Source organism: Somniosus microcephalus, chromosome 10, assembly GCF_052327205.1.
Source record: "Somniosus microcephalus isolate GS21.2 chromosome 10, FLI_Smic_1.0, whole genome shotgun sequence".
Lineage (NCBI taxonomy): Eukaryota > Metazoa > Chordata > Chondrichthyes > Squaliformes > Somniosidae > Somniosus > Somniosus microcephalus.
The window spans coordinates 118763440-118778744 of record NC_140996.1 but is presented as its reverse complement, the minus strand read 5'-3'; the positions used below and the strand labels follow the sequence as shown (position 1 = coordinate 118778744).

The following is a 15305-nucleotide window of genomic DNA, read 5'->3' as shown; positions in this document are numbered from 1 at the left end:
GATCCATGACACTTAATGTAGAACGTGATAAACCAGAATACGGAATCAACCAGAATCAAACCAACCAAAGATACATTGAGTGGAGCCAGGCCAATCTAATTACAGCTTATACTAATGCAAGCAAATATCAGCCAAAAGAAAGTGGTAGAGAACACTAATCAAGGCAAAGAATTACAATTCAAAACTTACAGAAAAAATTTTACAGGGCTACTTCTAAAATTGGGATCTATGCACCAATTTACAGCGAAGCAAAAAGAAAACAGGAAAGAGGGCATTAGGGCTTCTGTTATCAGGAGGAAAAAGACTAATGTTCAAAACAAGACATTAATATACAACAGAGCAGAGAAAGGCCATATGACAAGGGAGATGCCATAATTAAATTCCTTGGACAGTCGGCATTAACCCTCAGAGACTGCAATATGCTCCTTGTATTTAGAGGTTGAACAAAAGTTACTCACTTTTGCTATGATCTTTCTCAGTCTTTGCATATAGTTCACCAGCCACCAATTTTTGATTCTAAAATTCACAATGGGAGCACACTGAAAAAGGGAAGTAGAATGAGCTGTCCTCTGCAGCTGATCATGGTTGCTACTGACTCTGCAGTCAAAAATAGCATTCTATTCTCCACACCAAAATCCCTCATCTTGATCAGCAAACAAAGCTGAAAAAGGGGAAAAACCCATAAATCATTACTTATCTCATTCACACCATCATAAAAACAAACTTTGCAAAGAAACCTTCTTTATTGTATGTCCATAATACACATCTGTACAAACTCTACTAGTTACCTGCTAGACTTTGCATGAGTGTTCAGAGTACAACTAGCTTTCATGTCTTACTAGGTGGGATTGTCAACTTGATCATACATTTAGTTCATTATAGAAAGGCAATTTTTTTTAAGTTGGCGTTTTAAATGGGTCAGTTGTTGAAAAGACATGTAGTAAAAGACACTGCGCAGTATCTACCACCTGCAAGTCTTTATTAGAATATTCTAGCAGCCCATGAAAGAACAGTTTAAAAAATATACAGTGCACTTTTGAAAGTATTTCCTGTTCAGGTAACTCATGGATATCTTAACTCACTACCTATAATGGTATTTAGTTTTATTGTCCTTACATGCTCTTGATTCTGGGAAAGTACTAGAGTAATTTCAGCTGTAGCCAGTGAAATTCCAAAGATCATATGTGCTGAAATGAGTTAAGAACAATGAGCAATAAACTAGAAAAGGCACTTTTTATTTCTAGAGCAGTCATAAACATGAGCACAAACGTTATCTAAATTTTCTATCCAAGCCAAATAAAACCACGAAATGTTGCATAAAGATTTGTTTCCACCAATCGCAATGAGAATTTAACGTTCAGCATACTAAGTGGAATAAAAAGGTTAATCCTGAGCATTACTTCATTAAACCATAACAGGACAAGAGAACAGAAGTACAAACTGATAAAAGGCAAGTTTGACATTGATGTCAGAAAACACTTCACATAAATGTGATTAATACCTGGATTAATCTTCTGGTGACGGCAGTGGAGGCAAAAACTCTGGACTTATTCAAGAGACAGTTGAACAGGATGATTGTAGATTTCTATGTAGGATTGAGCTCAATGGGGCAAGTGGCAGCCTTCAAGATAACTTAACTTTATGATCTTTGAGCAGTTATGCCCAATTGGATTTAGCTGCAGCACAATTAAAGGGTTATTTTTTTTTGTTACCTACAATGAGTCTACAGAAATCATGACATCAGGCATAAAAATGTCTTGGCACAATGCATTTGGTCAGGATTCAACTGCACAACTAAAGACAAAGTAAGTAGGCTTTAGAATGTCAGTACTAAAAATTAAGATAGAATTCAGATTTAATTTTTCATCTGAATTTAGTTTAATTAAATAGCCAGCGTTGTACATACGTGATGAACTTGAACTTCAGTCTACACCAATGAAGAATTACTGTGGAAAAATGCCCTGGGCTAAGAGATTAAACAACTTTGTGGCTTTTTAAAAACCTGCATATTCAAGGAAAAATTCAGTTCTAAGAAAAATATTGCTCTACATTAATTTTAGTTTTCTGACAATATAATACAAATCATAACACACTTGCATAGACTAAGCATTTGTTTCTGTATAATATTCTTTTTTAAATGCATAGGTTAATTACCCAGGGCATTACTATGAATCACATCAATTTTACACTACATTACAATGCAAGAACAACCCAAGGTGTTATTTTATGTCCATTACCCAGTTTATGACAGCTGTGTGGTTTATTAAAAAAAAAATTATTTTCAACTTATGCAGCATTGCTATTTCAGCAGGAAGACTGGGACAGGTAAGAAAATCATTACTTTCCTGCAATGTTTTGGTGATAGATAATAACATGGATGTTTTTTTTCCAAAATTCAGTTTCTAATTTTAAATTTTCTTCCATTCGCCACCTGCCCCATGGAGGTTTCAGCTGTATAAATTGCTACATAATTTCAGCTGTATTCTTTTTTAAAAATTCCATGGAGTTAATAGTAATTCATTTGCTAATGAATGGCAAACTGTTTCCCCCTGCCCCTAACCATTTTCTTGCCTCCCATTAACAATCCCGTAGGCAGCAGTCACACTGCTGTACCTTGCTCAAGAGGTCAGTATTCATTAGTGTTGGTAAGTTATCTGACCATGGAGGGCATCACAGTCAAATGCATTCCTGTTCTCACTCAAAGTCTACATATGTGCAGTTCCAGCAGGGATCATTGGGTAGTTATTAGCAGTTGTGATCCTGACCGATTTATCCTTCCTTATCTCAAAGACGCTGAGGATAATTGCAATCCCTTCACTGCTCTACTGACTCAAATCAGCCAACTCAACACAGACCAGGGTCGGTGTGGCTCAGCTACTCAAGGATAAACTTGCTGAGCAATCAGAGGGACTGTTGTTTAAAAAAAAATCTAATTAACTGGAATTGACCATGAATAAACAAGTTGCATCATGATGACTTACTGCAGATTCCTTTCAGGATATAACAGAACATTTAACAAATCTAAAATAGTGCAATGTCCTTTTACTTGGATCATATCTGTGGCTTTTGGGTCTTTCACACAAACTTCTGTAATGTGGAATCACTGGGTGGATACAAGTTTATGAATATTAAACTATTTTACAGCACTTAACAGTGGTCATAGTTAAAACTCCACAGCGTTGACCAGAACGCCTCCCTTCGCTTGGAAATCCCACCCCAGTAAATATCAGGGCTATATTTTCCAACACCAATTCAAACTTGATGCCAGGACTCAAGTTCAGCTTTTTCTTTTATCTTTTCTCTCTCCGTTCACCTTCCCCGCATCATCTATTTTTAAAGATGGTTTTCACTGGCAAGAGAAAAATTGAAGCATTATGTTGATAAGAACAAGAAAACTAAATAATAAAGGCCAATACACTGCGGGTTGTGAATCTTGCAACATTTTGATTGTACACTTAATTGCACAACACAGCATCCACTAGCATTAAGTCTGCTTAAGCTTTTTAAAAAAAGTGTAAGAAACAAAGTTGAAATGTTTCAAACGTTTGACTCCTCATTCAAATACTTACGTGAACTACAGTAACATGCAGTTCACAATTGAACAGTACTCAACTGAATTCGGGCACTTTAAGTTATTTACAGCCCTGAAATGTTCTTGCTAGCACAATGTTTGTACCCAAAGCAGCCAACTAGCTTATTTGATACACTAAATGTAACACATCTTCAGGAAAAACATAGCCATTTACATAGAAAACTTTGATAACATTAAAAGAAAAATACTGATAAATTATAAATGCAAGTGTTTGTCAGTGCTTGTTCCTACGAGGCAGATTCAAGGTGTAAATACAACAGAACTCCAGCTTGGACTGTGAAATGACCCTCCCAGTCCAACTATCTTAAGACAGTTAAAATCAATTTCTGGCAACATGAGACCCAAATAGTCTTCCAAACATATACTTTAAGTAAATGTCATAACCTAGGAGGGTATTTACTCAAAACCACCACTAATTGGTCAGAATCATTTTTTTGGTCTAAAAAATTTCAACACATTTCCCCATAAGCTTCCAACCAATTACAATGTGGCCTAATCTGTATTACAACTTACAAATCACATCCTGAATATTTCACTCTTTGAAAATAAGGTTTGATCTAGCCAGAAAAAGCAGAAAATTAGTTTAGTTCTTTTCAATTTTAAATATGCTTTAGCATTAATAAAAGGCAAAATACAGGAAGCCTGTACTTCGAGTATCTGAAGTTATTTCTTTCCACTACTAAAAGGCACACTACTACTACTTCTTAAAAATCATCTAGGTAATGGCATTGGATTAGATTATTTTTAGCCATTTGTAATTTATTAGAAGAGCCTGCATCCCTGAAACATTCAACTATACTCTCCTGTTTAAGTAGATCGGAGAGGGAAGGATACTTAAATGTTTTTCCTGGTCTAATTTAGACTAATAGCAGCTGTAATCCTTGCATCCATGTCAATGAAGTAAAATGTTAAACAGATTAAAAATTTGGATTAAAGATTCAGAGAATTTAACATTGCTATAACAGCTAAAATAATCCTAAAATATAATTACTTCCCCTTCAGAGGAGGCACAGATAGATTACAGTTGCTAAAGAGCCTCCATTGCACTGCTGATTTAGCAATAATTAATAACCTATTATATTAGTAACAAGTAACAACAGACTGGCACCAGCTGACTAAATGCTGGAATTACGTAGAATATTCAAACTTAAAAGAAAACTGTGCTAATCAATCTTATACCTAAAAAGTGAAATTACTGCTTTTCATGAAGTAAGCATCCAAAACATGGCATGAATTTAACCTGAAACCTAAACATTTGGGAAAGGGATAGTCACTTAGTGAAGATTTCCGTCTCAGCACAGACTGGTTTAATTTGAATAGTTCCAAAAGATTCAATCACAGATCCATTATCAGTGCCCCATTTTCTGAAGTATAGAACAGATGCACACTGAAGATACATCATAGCGTTGGATAGGTTACCAAATTTCTGTCAATAATCCCTGAAAGCACATTTCTGCGCACTGCATTACTCTGGATAGAAGTTGTACTATATTATGCAGTTTTTTTGTCTTTGTTATACCTGAATAATTTTGTTCCTGAATTTCAGGTTTGGCTTTATAATTTTGAAGATAAGTAGTGATGAACCAGTTATATAAAAAAGATACAAGCAGTTTAATTTCTACACTACAAGCTTTGTTTTTTTTAAATAAACATTACCTCACCATTTTCCAGTTTATTCAGTAGATACCAGATATTTTACCAATACTTAACTAAACAATTTTCTAACTTCAAAATGTATATATGAAAATACTACAATTTAACAAGAAAACTTCGGTATTTTTCAAGCTTTGCTTTAAAAATGCTTCTGTTCAAGTAGGTTAATGTACTCAATGTCAGATTAAACAAAGGAGACTGGCGGTTTACAGAAATAAATCAAGGTGGCGCTAGTTACATATCTCACTAGCACTGCAACTATGACAAGTGGTTTACTCTGTGGAAAACCAATTTGCACAATTTGTTCTGTTATACTATATTGTTGATTAGAAAAATACTTTAGTCTTTCATCACTTTAGCTGGATCGGCCCCATCAGTGCAGATATGAACTGAGGTTGCAGTGCAATATCAATGGCAATATTTTGTGAGGATACCAAAATGGCAATTTGATTTGGATAAATATAAGTTTAATAAGAATGGCCATTTATTTTAAAAAAGCTCCAGTGAAGTAAAGAAGTCTACACAGCACACATTGGGGTTGGAGATGGTCATTTAACCAATCAATGTTGAATGTTTAATAGTAATTCTTTTCCTTTTTAATAGTTTTTCATTTATATTTTATCAAATATAAGCATCAATAAATTTTTACCCAGCAAGTACTTTGAGTGATATCCTCCTGGTTAAGGGGAGGGAGGGGAAGAAACCTAGTATATGACAGTTGGCTGTTAGGAGCTGTAGTATCAAATTAAAGAAAGCTAACCAGTCTAAAACATACAAGCATATTGGTTATTTCCTGTAAGGTTTAGTGTTCATTTTAGAATTAAGGTTAAGAATGGTAGTTAAAACTTGTCAGTGCAATAAATAAGGTTTGCTTCCAAATGGAAAAAACTAATTCATAGTCTATTCACTTGGAACACTTGAATTATTTGCCAACAAATAGCAAATAAGTGCTACAATTGTTCATACAAAAAAAGTTGCAAATACAATTTACAGTAACCTGTTTATATATGCTTGTCTGTGTACATGAAAAGATTAGAAGACCTTTCCAAAAATTGTCTTTAACAGCTATTATATCCTTTAAAAGAACTAATTCAACTTTCAAATGACAGTCTGTACAGGTGTAACTGAACGTGAAGGCGAGCCAGCTTTCTCTGATGAGGAAGCTGACCTGTTAGAAACTTCTCGCTGTAATTCTTCCACCTTTTTCTGAAGCTCCGCTCGTTTTGCTAAAAGTTCCTTGTAACGCTGATGAATAGGCTCCTGTATTCAGAAAAGAATGATTAAAATGGAGTATAACGTGCTTTTGTTGTCACCATTTGCTAATCAATAACTAGAAATGGCCCTTTTTATCCTTCTGAAATTAGAGTGTGATGTATTGCTTATATTGCAGACAGATTTAGAACTGCTTTTTATTAAGGTATTCCATTTCTGCAATCATGCAATCTTCTGCTGTAAACCATTCAGCCCATCATGTCTGTGCCAGCTCTTTGAAAGAGCTATCCAATTAGTCCCATTCCCCCGTTCTTTCCCCATAGCCCTGCAAATTTTTCCCTTTTCAATAATATATCCAATGCCCTTTTGAAAGTTACTATTTAATCTGCTTCCACCACCCTTTCAGGCAGTGCACTCATGGTATACTTCCTACACTATATATGCATGAATGTGAAAACTGCTGTAATATTTTGGGCTACATCAAAGACAAATTCTAATTGTCAAAGTTTTAAAAATGTTATTATACTGCCATCCCCCCAGTAGGGACTTCCCATAGTTAACAATTATATCAAATTCAAAGAGCAAATCTTTGACCAAACCATGTAGGCTTCACTTAAATTTAACATCAGGTTAGCTTGTTAATTTAATCAGGTCCGATGAACTTAATTCTTTTGTACTTCATATTATTTCGAGTTTTCATCCCAAATTATTAGTAGATTAAGTTTCACTTGATTATGAAAATATTAGGTTACAATATCCTGTTTTGGCTACCAAACCAATAACTGGCTATTAAGAGTACGGTAGCATAGTGGTCATGTTACTGGACTAGTAATCCAAAGACAGGAGTTCAAATCCCACCACGGCAGCTGGGGAATTTAAATTCAGTTAATTAAATAAATCTGCAATAAAAAGCTAATACCAGTAATGGTGACCAAGAAACTATCGAATTGTCCGTAAACATCCATCTGGTTTTTAAGGACGGAAATCTGCTGTCCTTGCCTGGTCTGGCCTATATGTGACTCCAGAACCACAGCAATGTGGTTGACTCTTAACTGCCCTCTGAAATGCAAGCCACTCAGTTGTACCAAACCGCCACAAAGACAGACTGCAGCGGTTCAAGGCGGCGGCTCACCATCACCTTCTCAAGAACAAGTTGGGATGGGCAATAAATGCTGGCCTTGCCAGCGACGCCCACATCCCATGAATGAATAAAAAAAACACTAGTAGATTTGAGCACAAAATAACTTTTTTTGCCAGTATGTACAAATTGCAATGACAACATGTATTAAGTAGTACCTTTAATGAAGAAAAACTTCTCAAGGCGCTTCACAGGAATGCGGTCTGACAAAAATGGATGCCGAACTACAGAAGGAGATATTAGAAGGGGTCTAAAAACTTGGTTAAAGAGGTTTTAAAGGAGAGTCTTAAAGGGGGAGAGGGTGTTGCAGAGATGGAGATGTTTAGGGAAGGAATTCCAGAGCATAGAGATAGAGGAATAATTTAATGAACTTGCACTAGTAGTACAAAACTTAATCAGGAATTCAGTGCTGTGGTCAGCAGGCCCCACAGGATTTTCCAGCCATCATGGGAGAATTCATAAAATTTGCCCGTAAAAAGGTACAAATAGAGGACTAAATTGTCTGAGCCTTGAGGCTGCTGGGTAAGAGCCCTGGTGTACTGTATAGAGATGGCTGAAAGCATGGCAGCTAATGATGGGGTGAGGTGAGTGGGGGATGCACCAAAGGCCAGCGTCAGAGAATCGCAGAGTTCTCAGAAGCTTGTAGGGCTGGAGGAGGTTACAGAGATAGGGAAGGAGAAGGTCATGAAAGGATATAAACTTGTGGATGAGTATTTTCAATTTGAGGTGGTAGGGGACCAGGAGCCAATGTAGGTCAATGAGCACAGGGGTGATGGGTGAAAGGGACTTGGTGTGGGGCAAGGATATGTGCAGCAGAGTTTTGGATGAGCTGAAGTTTATGGAGGGTGGAGGATGGGAGGCCAGCCAGCAGAGTATTGGAATAGTCGAGTCATGAGGTGACAAAAGCATGAATGAGGGTTACAGCAGCAGATGGGCAGAGGCGATGATGGACGATCTTATGGAGGTGGAAATAGTTGATCTTTGTGATGGAAAGTATATGAGGTTGGAAGCTTAGCTCAGGGTCAAATTGGATGCCAAGGTTGTGAACAGTCTGGTTGTACCTGAGGTGATGGCTGAGGGATGGAATCAGTAGAGGGGGGATGGAATCAGTAGAGGGGGTATGAAGTTTGTGGCATGGGCTGAAAACGATGGCTTCAGTAATTTAAAGAAGTTAAAACAGATATTCTGCCTTTGTTTTAAACATTTTAGATGTTTTTTTAAAATGTCTGAATTTTTAAATATTTCTAATATCCATCATTTGGCTTTAAATGAATAAGATTAAAACACGTTAATTTTATGATTTTTCCCTTTAAAAATAAAAGTGGTTAATAATTGGGATACTGAGTTTTTGAAACTCTTGAACATAAATCCCTTCTCTGTTATCAAACCTGATGCATTTTTTCATACAGCATCCCCAAGAAGTTTCTATAAACATTCCAGACAGCAAATGGTTCAAAATAACTTCGAATAATCTTCACAAGAAAAATTGTAGTACTTTTGACTCTGGTGGTGTTCAATATTCACACAAAGTTAAACCAAAACAGGCAAAATGGTTACCTGTGGTCTCATCCTTGGGTTCCAACGGATGTAATATCCAATCCAGAGCTCTAGGTGACGCATGCTTGCCACAGGATACAACACATGATTATAGTAATTCACATAGAGGGGGTTGATAAACTCTTCCAGCTGGCTGTTTATGTAAGCCCATAATGAAACAGTACTTCTTTGCAATCCCTGTAAAATAAATTCAGGTTAAATGTCAATTTTGCAGGAAATAGATTTTCTATTGCATTTTCCGAGAAAATTAATTTACATCATTTACCCTTACATACTCCATTTAGTTCTTTGTAAAATCACTGCTTTCTCAAATAAGAACATAGCAAAACTATTGCATACATTAGTCCTCAACATAAATGTTGTGTGCGCTAATTGGCTGCTATGTTGCCTACAAAACAACAGCAGCTATATTTCAAAAGTATTTTGTTGGCTGTGAATCATTTTGGGATGTTCTGAATGCATGAAAAGCAGTATATAAATTTAAGTCTTTCTTTATAATACACTAGTTTGTTCAATATCCAAGTATTTACTTGCAATTTTCTTTTCAAGTGGCTATATTTCATATGTGAGCCTAGACAGTGAGTCGAGCCCAATCATATCCACATCTGACATCCACACACATACACTTTCCAGCAGAGATCAATGGTGATCAGGAGCAGAGATTTATCAACAGTGACATACTGTACAAGAGGAAAGTAATGATGAATCTGTACAAAACATTAGTTATCCCACGGTCAGAATACTGCATGCAGTTTTGGGCACCCCATTAAAGCCATAGAGCGTATGCAGCATAGATTCACCAGGACAATGCCAGGGATCAGAAACTATAGCTACGAGAAGAGTTTTGAGATACTGGATCTAAAGGCTAGGTATGCCGAGGATTTCTGGAGCATGGAATGCTTTGTCACAGGAAGTGGTTAAGGCAGAGACTATTGTATCTTCCAAGGGAAAATTGGAAGCAAAGTTAGATACAGGGCTATGGCAAGAGCAGGATTAGTTTTAGATTGCTCTTACAAAGAGCCAGCAAAGACATGAAGGGCCAACTGGCCCACCTTCTGTGCTGTAATCCTCTATGGTACTATTAACGCTGGCTGAGTTAGAAACCAAGGTCAGCAGGAATCAAAGGTAAGATATGGATGTACATTAGTAATTGGCTAAAGGAAAGGACTCATGGGTATTGAAGGGAAACTAATGAGCGAGGTGCTCCATGATCCCTGCTGGGATCCCTCCTGTTCTTTGTATATATAAATAACAGATTCAGTTAGTGCAAAATAGTTAAATTCATAGGGCGACACCCTCCAAATTGGTGGGGGGCGGGGTAATAGACTGTGGACTGCTGCTCATAGTATCATAGTGCTGCCTCCCATTTACCATGCATCAGAATTTGCAGTGGGTATAATAGCTTACTCAGAGTATGCAGTCATACCGCCTTTGAAATGCACAGCAAGTTTGGGAGCTAAATTCCAAACTTGCGATCTATCAAGTTCCGACATGATAGCTCATCCTCACCCTCCAGACAACCTATTGCCCACCGACTGCTCAGCAATTACTGTACATAGGAAAATTTTACGGCTGGTGGAAACAGGCGTAGGGCCTGTTTGCACAGTACAAGGGGATACCTCCTGACAAATCCAAGTAATTAAAAAAAAACGAGTCTGGAAATGGAAGTATTTTAGGATTTTGTCCATGAAAGGTTCGGAGGAAGCGGCTGCTACTTTCATTAAAAAAAAATTAAGCAGCATCTATGTGGAGCATAAACTTTAAAAAAAAATCCAGACTGAAAGTATAGATGTTTATCCTGGAAGGCTCCAGTAATGAGGGTTTTTTTTCCCTTTCCGGAGATTATAAATGAATGAGACACTTTCTGTTTGATGATTGGAGCCCCAGGCCCACGTGATCCCAGGTACGCTTCCGTACACGCTGCACCCCGGGATCCGTGGCCAATACGCTGCCCTCTGGTATGCAGCGTCAGAGAGCAAGTTCGCGAAGGAGGGAACCCATCAGGTAAGTTCGTAGTCTACTCAGATGCCAGCAGCGTACTCAGCCGACTGCAAAATCCAGATCAATATGTTTACAAACTCGGTGCTCTCTGCATGTCCCACAGCCTGCTAGTCTGGTGCATTTGGAGTAAAATTAATTTATTGATACTGTGATCAATTCAGATGGAATGGAAGGAAGGCTGCTTGTTTTATTACCACTTATCTGCAACTCTCGCATCGGGATTGAATGCGTGAGTGGGTGCAAAGTGCTGGACTTCAGTCCAAGAAAAGCTACTTGCAGCTTACAAGATGTTGGTTGGCCACCCTTAGTATATAGTAATTGGGTACTCCTTGTATGGATTTCCTCACGGATCCTACCACTTTTGATCTGTTTCTGCTCGAGTGATGTACATTAAAGAGATGGTATACATGTACCACATAGTGGCTCCATTCAATACAATGGAACATGATATTTTAGGCTGGCTAGAGAGCAAATCAAGAGACATTACACGCTGAAAAAACAATACTGTAATGAGTCAGAACTGTTCCATACTCCATCTAGAAAGGGCTTTCAAGGATTAGATGTCTTTGGATTATCCCTCAGTCTAGTCCAAAATGCCAGCTCCTATTTAAGTGAATGAAGCTCCCAGACATGCATGGGCAACCTCACCCCTTAACCTACAGTACAAGAGTGGTTGACAAGGGAAGATCAGCACACCAAAGTACAACAAATTATTTAATGGGTATTAGCATGGTTTTATTATTGTAAATAGAAAAGCTACTTTGGAGAATTGTATTATACACCATAGTGGAGTGTCTGTGGTGAATGTTATATGGAAAGAGTACTGAATCAGTTATAAATTGATGCATTGTGCACCTGCCCAGTAGTTATTCAAGAAATATCAAAACCCAACACAATTTTATACATAGAACATGTAATTTTGGTTTATATCATGGTGCATGCTTCAGATTATCACACTACTGCAATGATCAACAAATATTACACTGCAACAAATAAGCCTAAATTAACATGGTTACAGTGGTCAGACTCACCTCTTTTACTCGTTGCTGCTCACTGTTAAAAAGGAATGTTCCAAACAAACAGCTATACAGATGGTCAAGAATGGTTACAAGGAAGAACTCATTAAACTCAAAGGCTGTTGGGAACTGAGGAAATAAAAGTTTTCAGAAATTTAATTTAAATGGGCTGATGTAAAAAAAACTGCAAAAACTGAACATGTAGATTAGATACAGACCTAAATTGAAAGGACAACAAAACAAATCTATGTCATCATATTATTATTGTACTATCCACTTCAATTTGTTTCAGAACAAACAAAATAAATTTCAGGTTCAGAAATATAATGGGCCAAAAATTCAGGTCGGGGGCTTCCCGCGGGTGCAAGCCCCCGATCTGCACTCACCCTGCGCGCTGACATCTGAAGCCCGGGCCTGCTTGCATTTCCTGTCACAGGCCCGGTTCAGATGTCAGCGTGCAGTGCTTACCTGATCCAGCGACGTAGTTAGTGCGATGTGCCGGCTGGGATCAGGTGAGCACTGTACAACCAATCAGGGGAGGGGAAGGTTCATTCATGAGTTTGAGAGTAAGAACTGTCAAACGCATGAAAACTACGGGGGCCCAAAACACTATTTAAACTTTAAATAAAAATTTAAAAAACATCCCAATCATTAAATTAAGTATAAATAAGTTTTAAAAAATTTAAACAATAATTTTTTTTTTTTTTTTTTAAATAAATTTTTAATAAAAAGGGTCTAAAACTAAACTTATCTTATTGTAGATTCTTTAAAATAATAAACCTGTGGGAAAAAAAATTCTAAATTACACTAAAACACCACTTACCTGTAAAAATAAATACTTACGTGTGCTTTTTACAAGCGTAAAGACCGGAGGCCTTTACACATGCGCAAATCCCCCAAAACAGAGGAAATCCAAGACGCACGCGCTGCCCCCTACAGCGCACGCGCTAGCCTCTTCACCTCTTGGGTTGGAGGAGAGGAAATGCCGGTTTTCAGTGCATGCTGAAAACCGGCATTTCCTCCGGCCCGACGCGTGAGTACCCCTTCCGTACTCACGCGTTTGGGGAGGAATTTCTGCCCCAATAATCATCTGTAGGGTTTTAGGTTTTAAGTTTTCCTTCCATTTAGTTGCTTGTCTTTTTTTAAAAACTAGTTGGGACACTTCATTGATTACAGCAAGTATAACCACAAACCTTAAAAGGAGAAGGAAAGACCAAGGGAGAATATTTTGTGTACTAGTGACTCCCTGCATCTTTCGCTATAATATTAAGGCCTAGAAATTCGGTTGGCTTTGCGCCCAGTTTTCGCCCAAAGAGGGCTTTTGCGCCAATAGAGGAGTTTGCGCTGCGGTAATGGCGGCGGTAGCCGGTAGCGCTGCGCCGGCACCGATGACGTCATCGGTGTGCGCAGTGCCCCGGTTCCGCCCCGATGCCGGCCCAAATCCCATATTCAGTTGCCGCCGCCTCCTCCGTGGCGGCCGCTACTTACATCCGGAGACCAGGGCCTTACTGCAGCCTTAGTGGGGCGCATAAAGGTGGAGGTGCGGCCGGCCGCTTTTTCGGCGGCCGCCTGCCCGCACCTCCTTCCCCGGCCTCCTCCACCACCCCCCCCCGCGGCATTGCCGGCTGCTTTCCGCGAGCCCGGCACTTCTCTGTGGTGCCGGGCTCATTTGCCGGCACAATCCAGCGGCGATCTCCCCGTTGCAGGCACCTCCACCTTAAGAGAAGGAGGAGGCCTGCAGTACCGCAGCCTGCCGCACCGCATCGGGTAGCACAGCGGCGCCTACAGTGCTGAAATTCAGTTTCAGCGCCCCAAGCGGGGGCGGCCACACCCTGGAATAGCGCCCGGTTCCGGATTGGGGCGCAGAAGCAGAATATCTGACGGTCGCTAATGGCTCCCCGCCCAGCGCTAACTTTTGGGCGCAAACCAGCTGGCAGGCCCAAACTGAATTTCTAGGCCTATATCTTTTATGAGTTTTTGTCTATTTTTACTTGGTTAACGAGCCACCATTTCAGGTCTCCATTCTTGTCTCAAGCTGCTCTTGTCATATAAGTTATGGGTACTGCATGTGCCTTGCAGAGCAGTTCCATCAATTTTCATAGCAACTAGAATTTTTCACCAGCTTGGCTAGTCAAACTGAGGCATGGGGTAGAATTACTACCTGCTGAGACACGTGGGACCACTTCTGTAATCTGAACCACAGGAGCAGTTTAGGAGGGGAGACCCAAAATCGCAGTCCAAAAAAAAGAGCCACTTCTTAAAAAGGTCCTTTCTTTTACAAAACACGGATACGGCAGAAATTTTCCGTTAACTATTCAAATAAAGCAGAAGAAAAGGTAGCAAAAATTCAGTCCTAATAACCTGACTATAGGTATTGCAACCCATGTCTCTTGTTGATAACCACTCCAGAATTCAAACAGAAAGACTTGCATTTATATAGCGTCTTTCACGACCTCAGGAAGTCCCAAAGCGCCTTACAGGAAATGAAGTGCAATAGAAACCTCCCAATGCAAACAACAACGTGCATTTATATAGTGCCTTTAATGCTGTAGAACTTTGGATGAGCTCAAGTTTATGGAGGGTGAAAGAGGGGAGGCCTGCCAGGAGACTATTGGCATAGTTGAGTCTGAAGGTACAGTCTAAATTTCTAGAGTGAACAAATTTTTATCTAAATTCAAAAATGACAACATCTGTAAAAAGCCCACACAGCAACCTGCATTTATAACACTCCAAGGTGCTTCACAGATAGGTCTAAGAAAAACAGATGCCAAGTCCAGAAAGAGGGGTGACCAAAAGAGGGGTGACCAAAAGAGATAGATTGAGAAGTTTTTCCAAGGAGGAGAGAGAAGTGGCAAGGCAGAGAAGGGATTTCCAAATAGTAGGATCCTCACGGCTGAATGTTCTGCCAGCAACAGCGAGGCAAAAAGAGGGTTATGTGTACAGAAGGTAGGAGTCAGGAAGGGGAATATAGCAGATAGAGTGGTGTGAGGCCAGAGAGAGATTTAAAGGCAAGAAGGATTTTAAATTTAAGTGGGGGACAGGAAGCCAATGTCGATGAGAGCAGACGGGATGATGGGCAAGATGGACAGTGTGGGACAGGATATCTACAGCAGAATTTTGGATAAGTTGAACTTCA

At 39.0% G+C, this 15305-nt stretch overlaps 1 protein-coding gene across 3 annotated transcripts in view; it reads right to left on the bottom strand.

Moving 5' to 3' along the window:
• Positions 1-1214: 1214 nt before the first annotated feature.
• Positions 1215-15305, bottom strand: part of mtmr2 (myotubularin related protein 2) — a 117030-nt gene continuing 102939 nt past the window's right edge. For all 3 annotated transcript variants that reach the window (XM_085998743.1, XM_085998745.1, XM_085998746.1), the window contains 3 exons: positions 12185-12298; positions 9153-9329; positions 1215-6505 (listed from right to left, as the gene is read on the bottom strand). In XM_085998743.1, the coding sequence (XP_085854869.1) occupies positions 6344-6505; positions 9153-9329; positions 12185-12298 (453 nt within the window). In that variant the 3' untranslated portion in view covers positions 1215-6343. The remainder of the gene's footprint in view (positions 6506-9152; positions 9330-12184; positions 12299-15305) is intronic.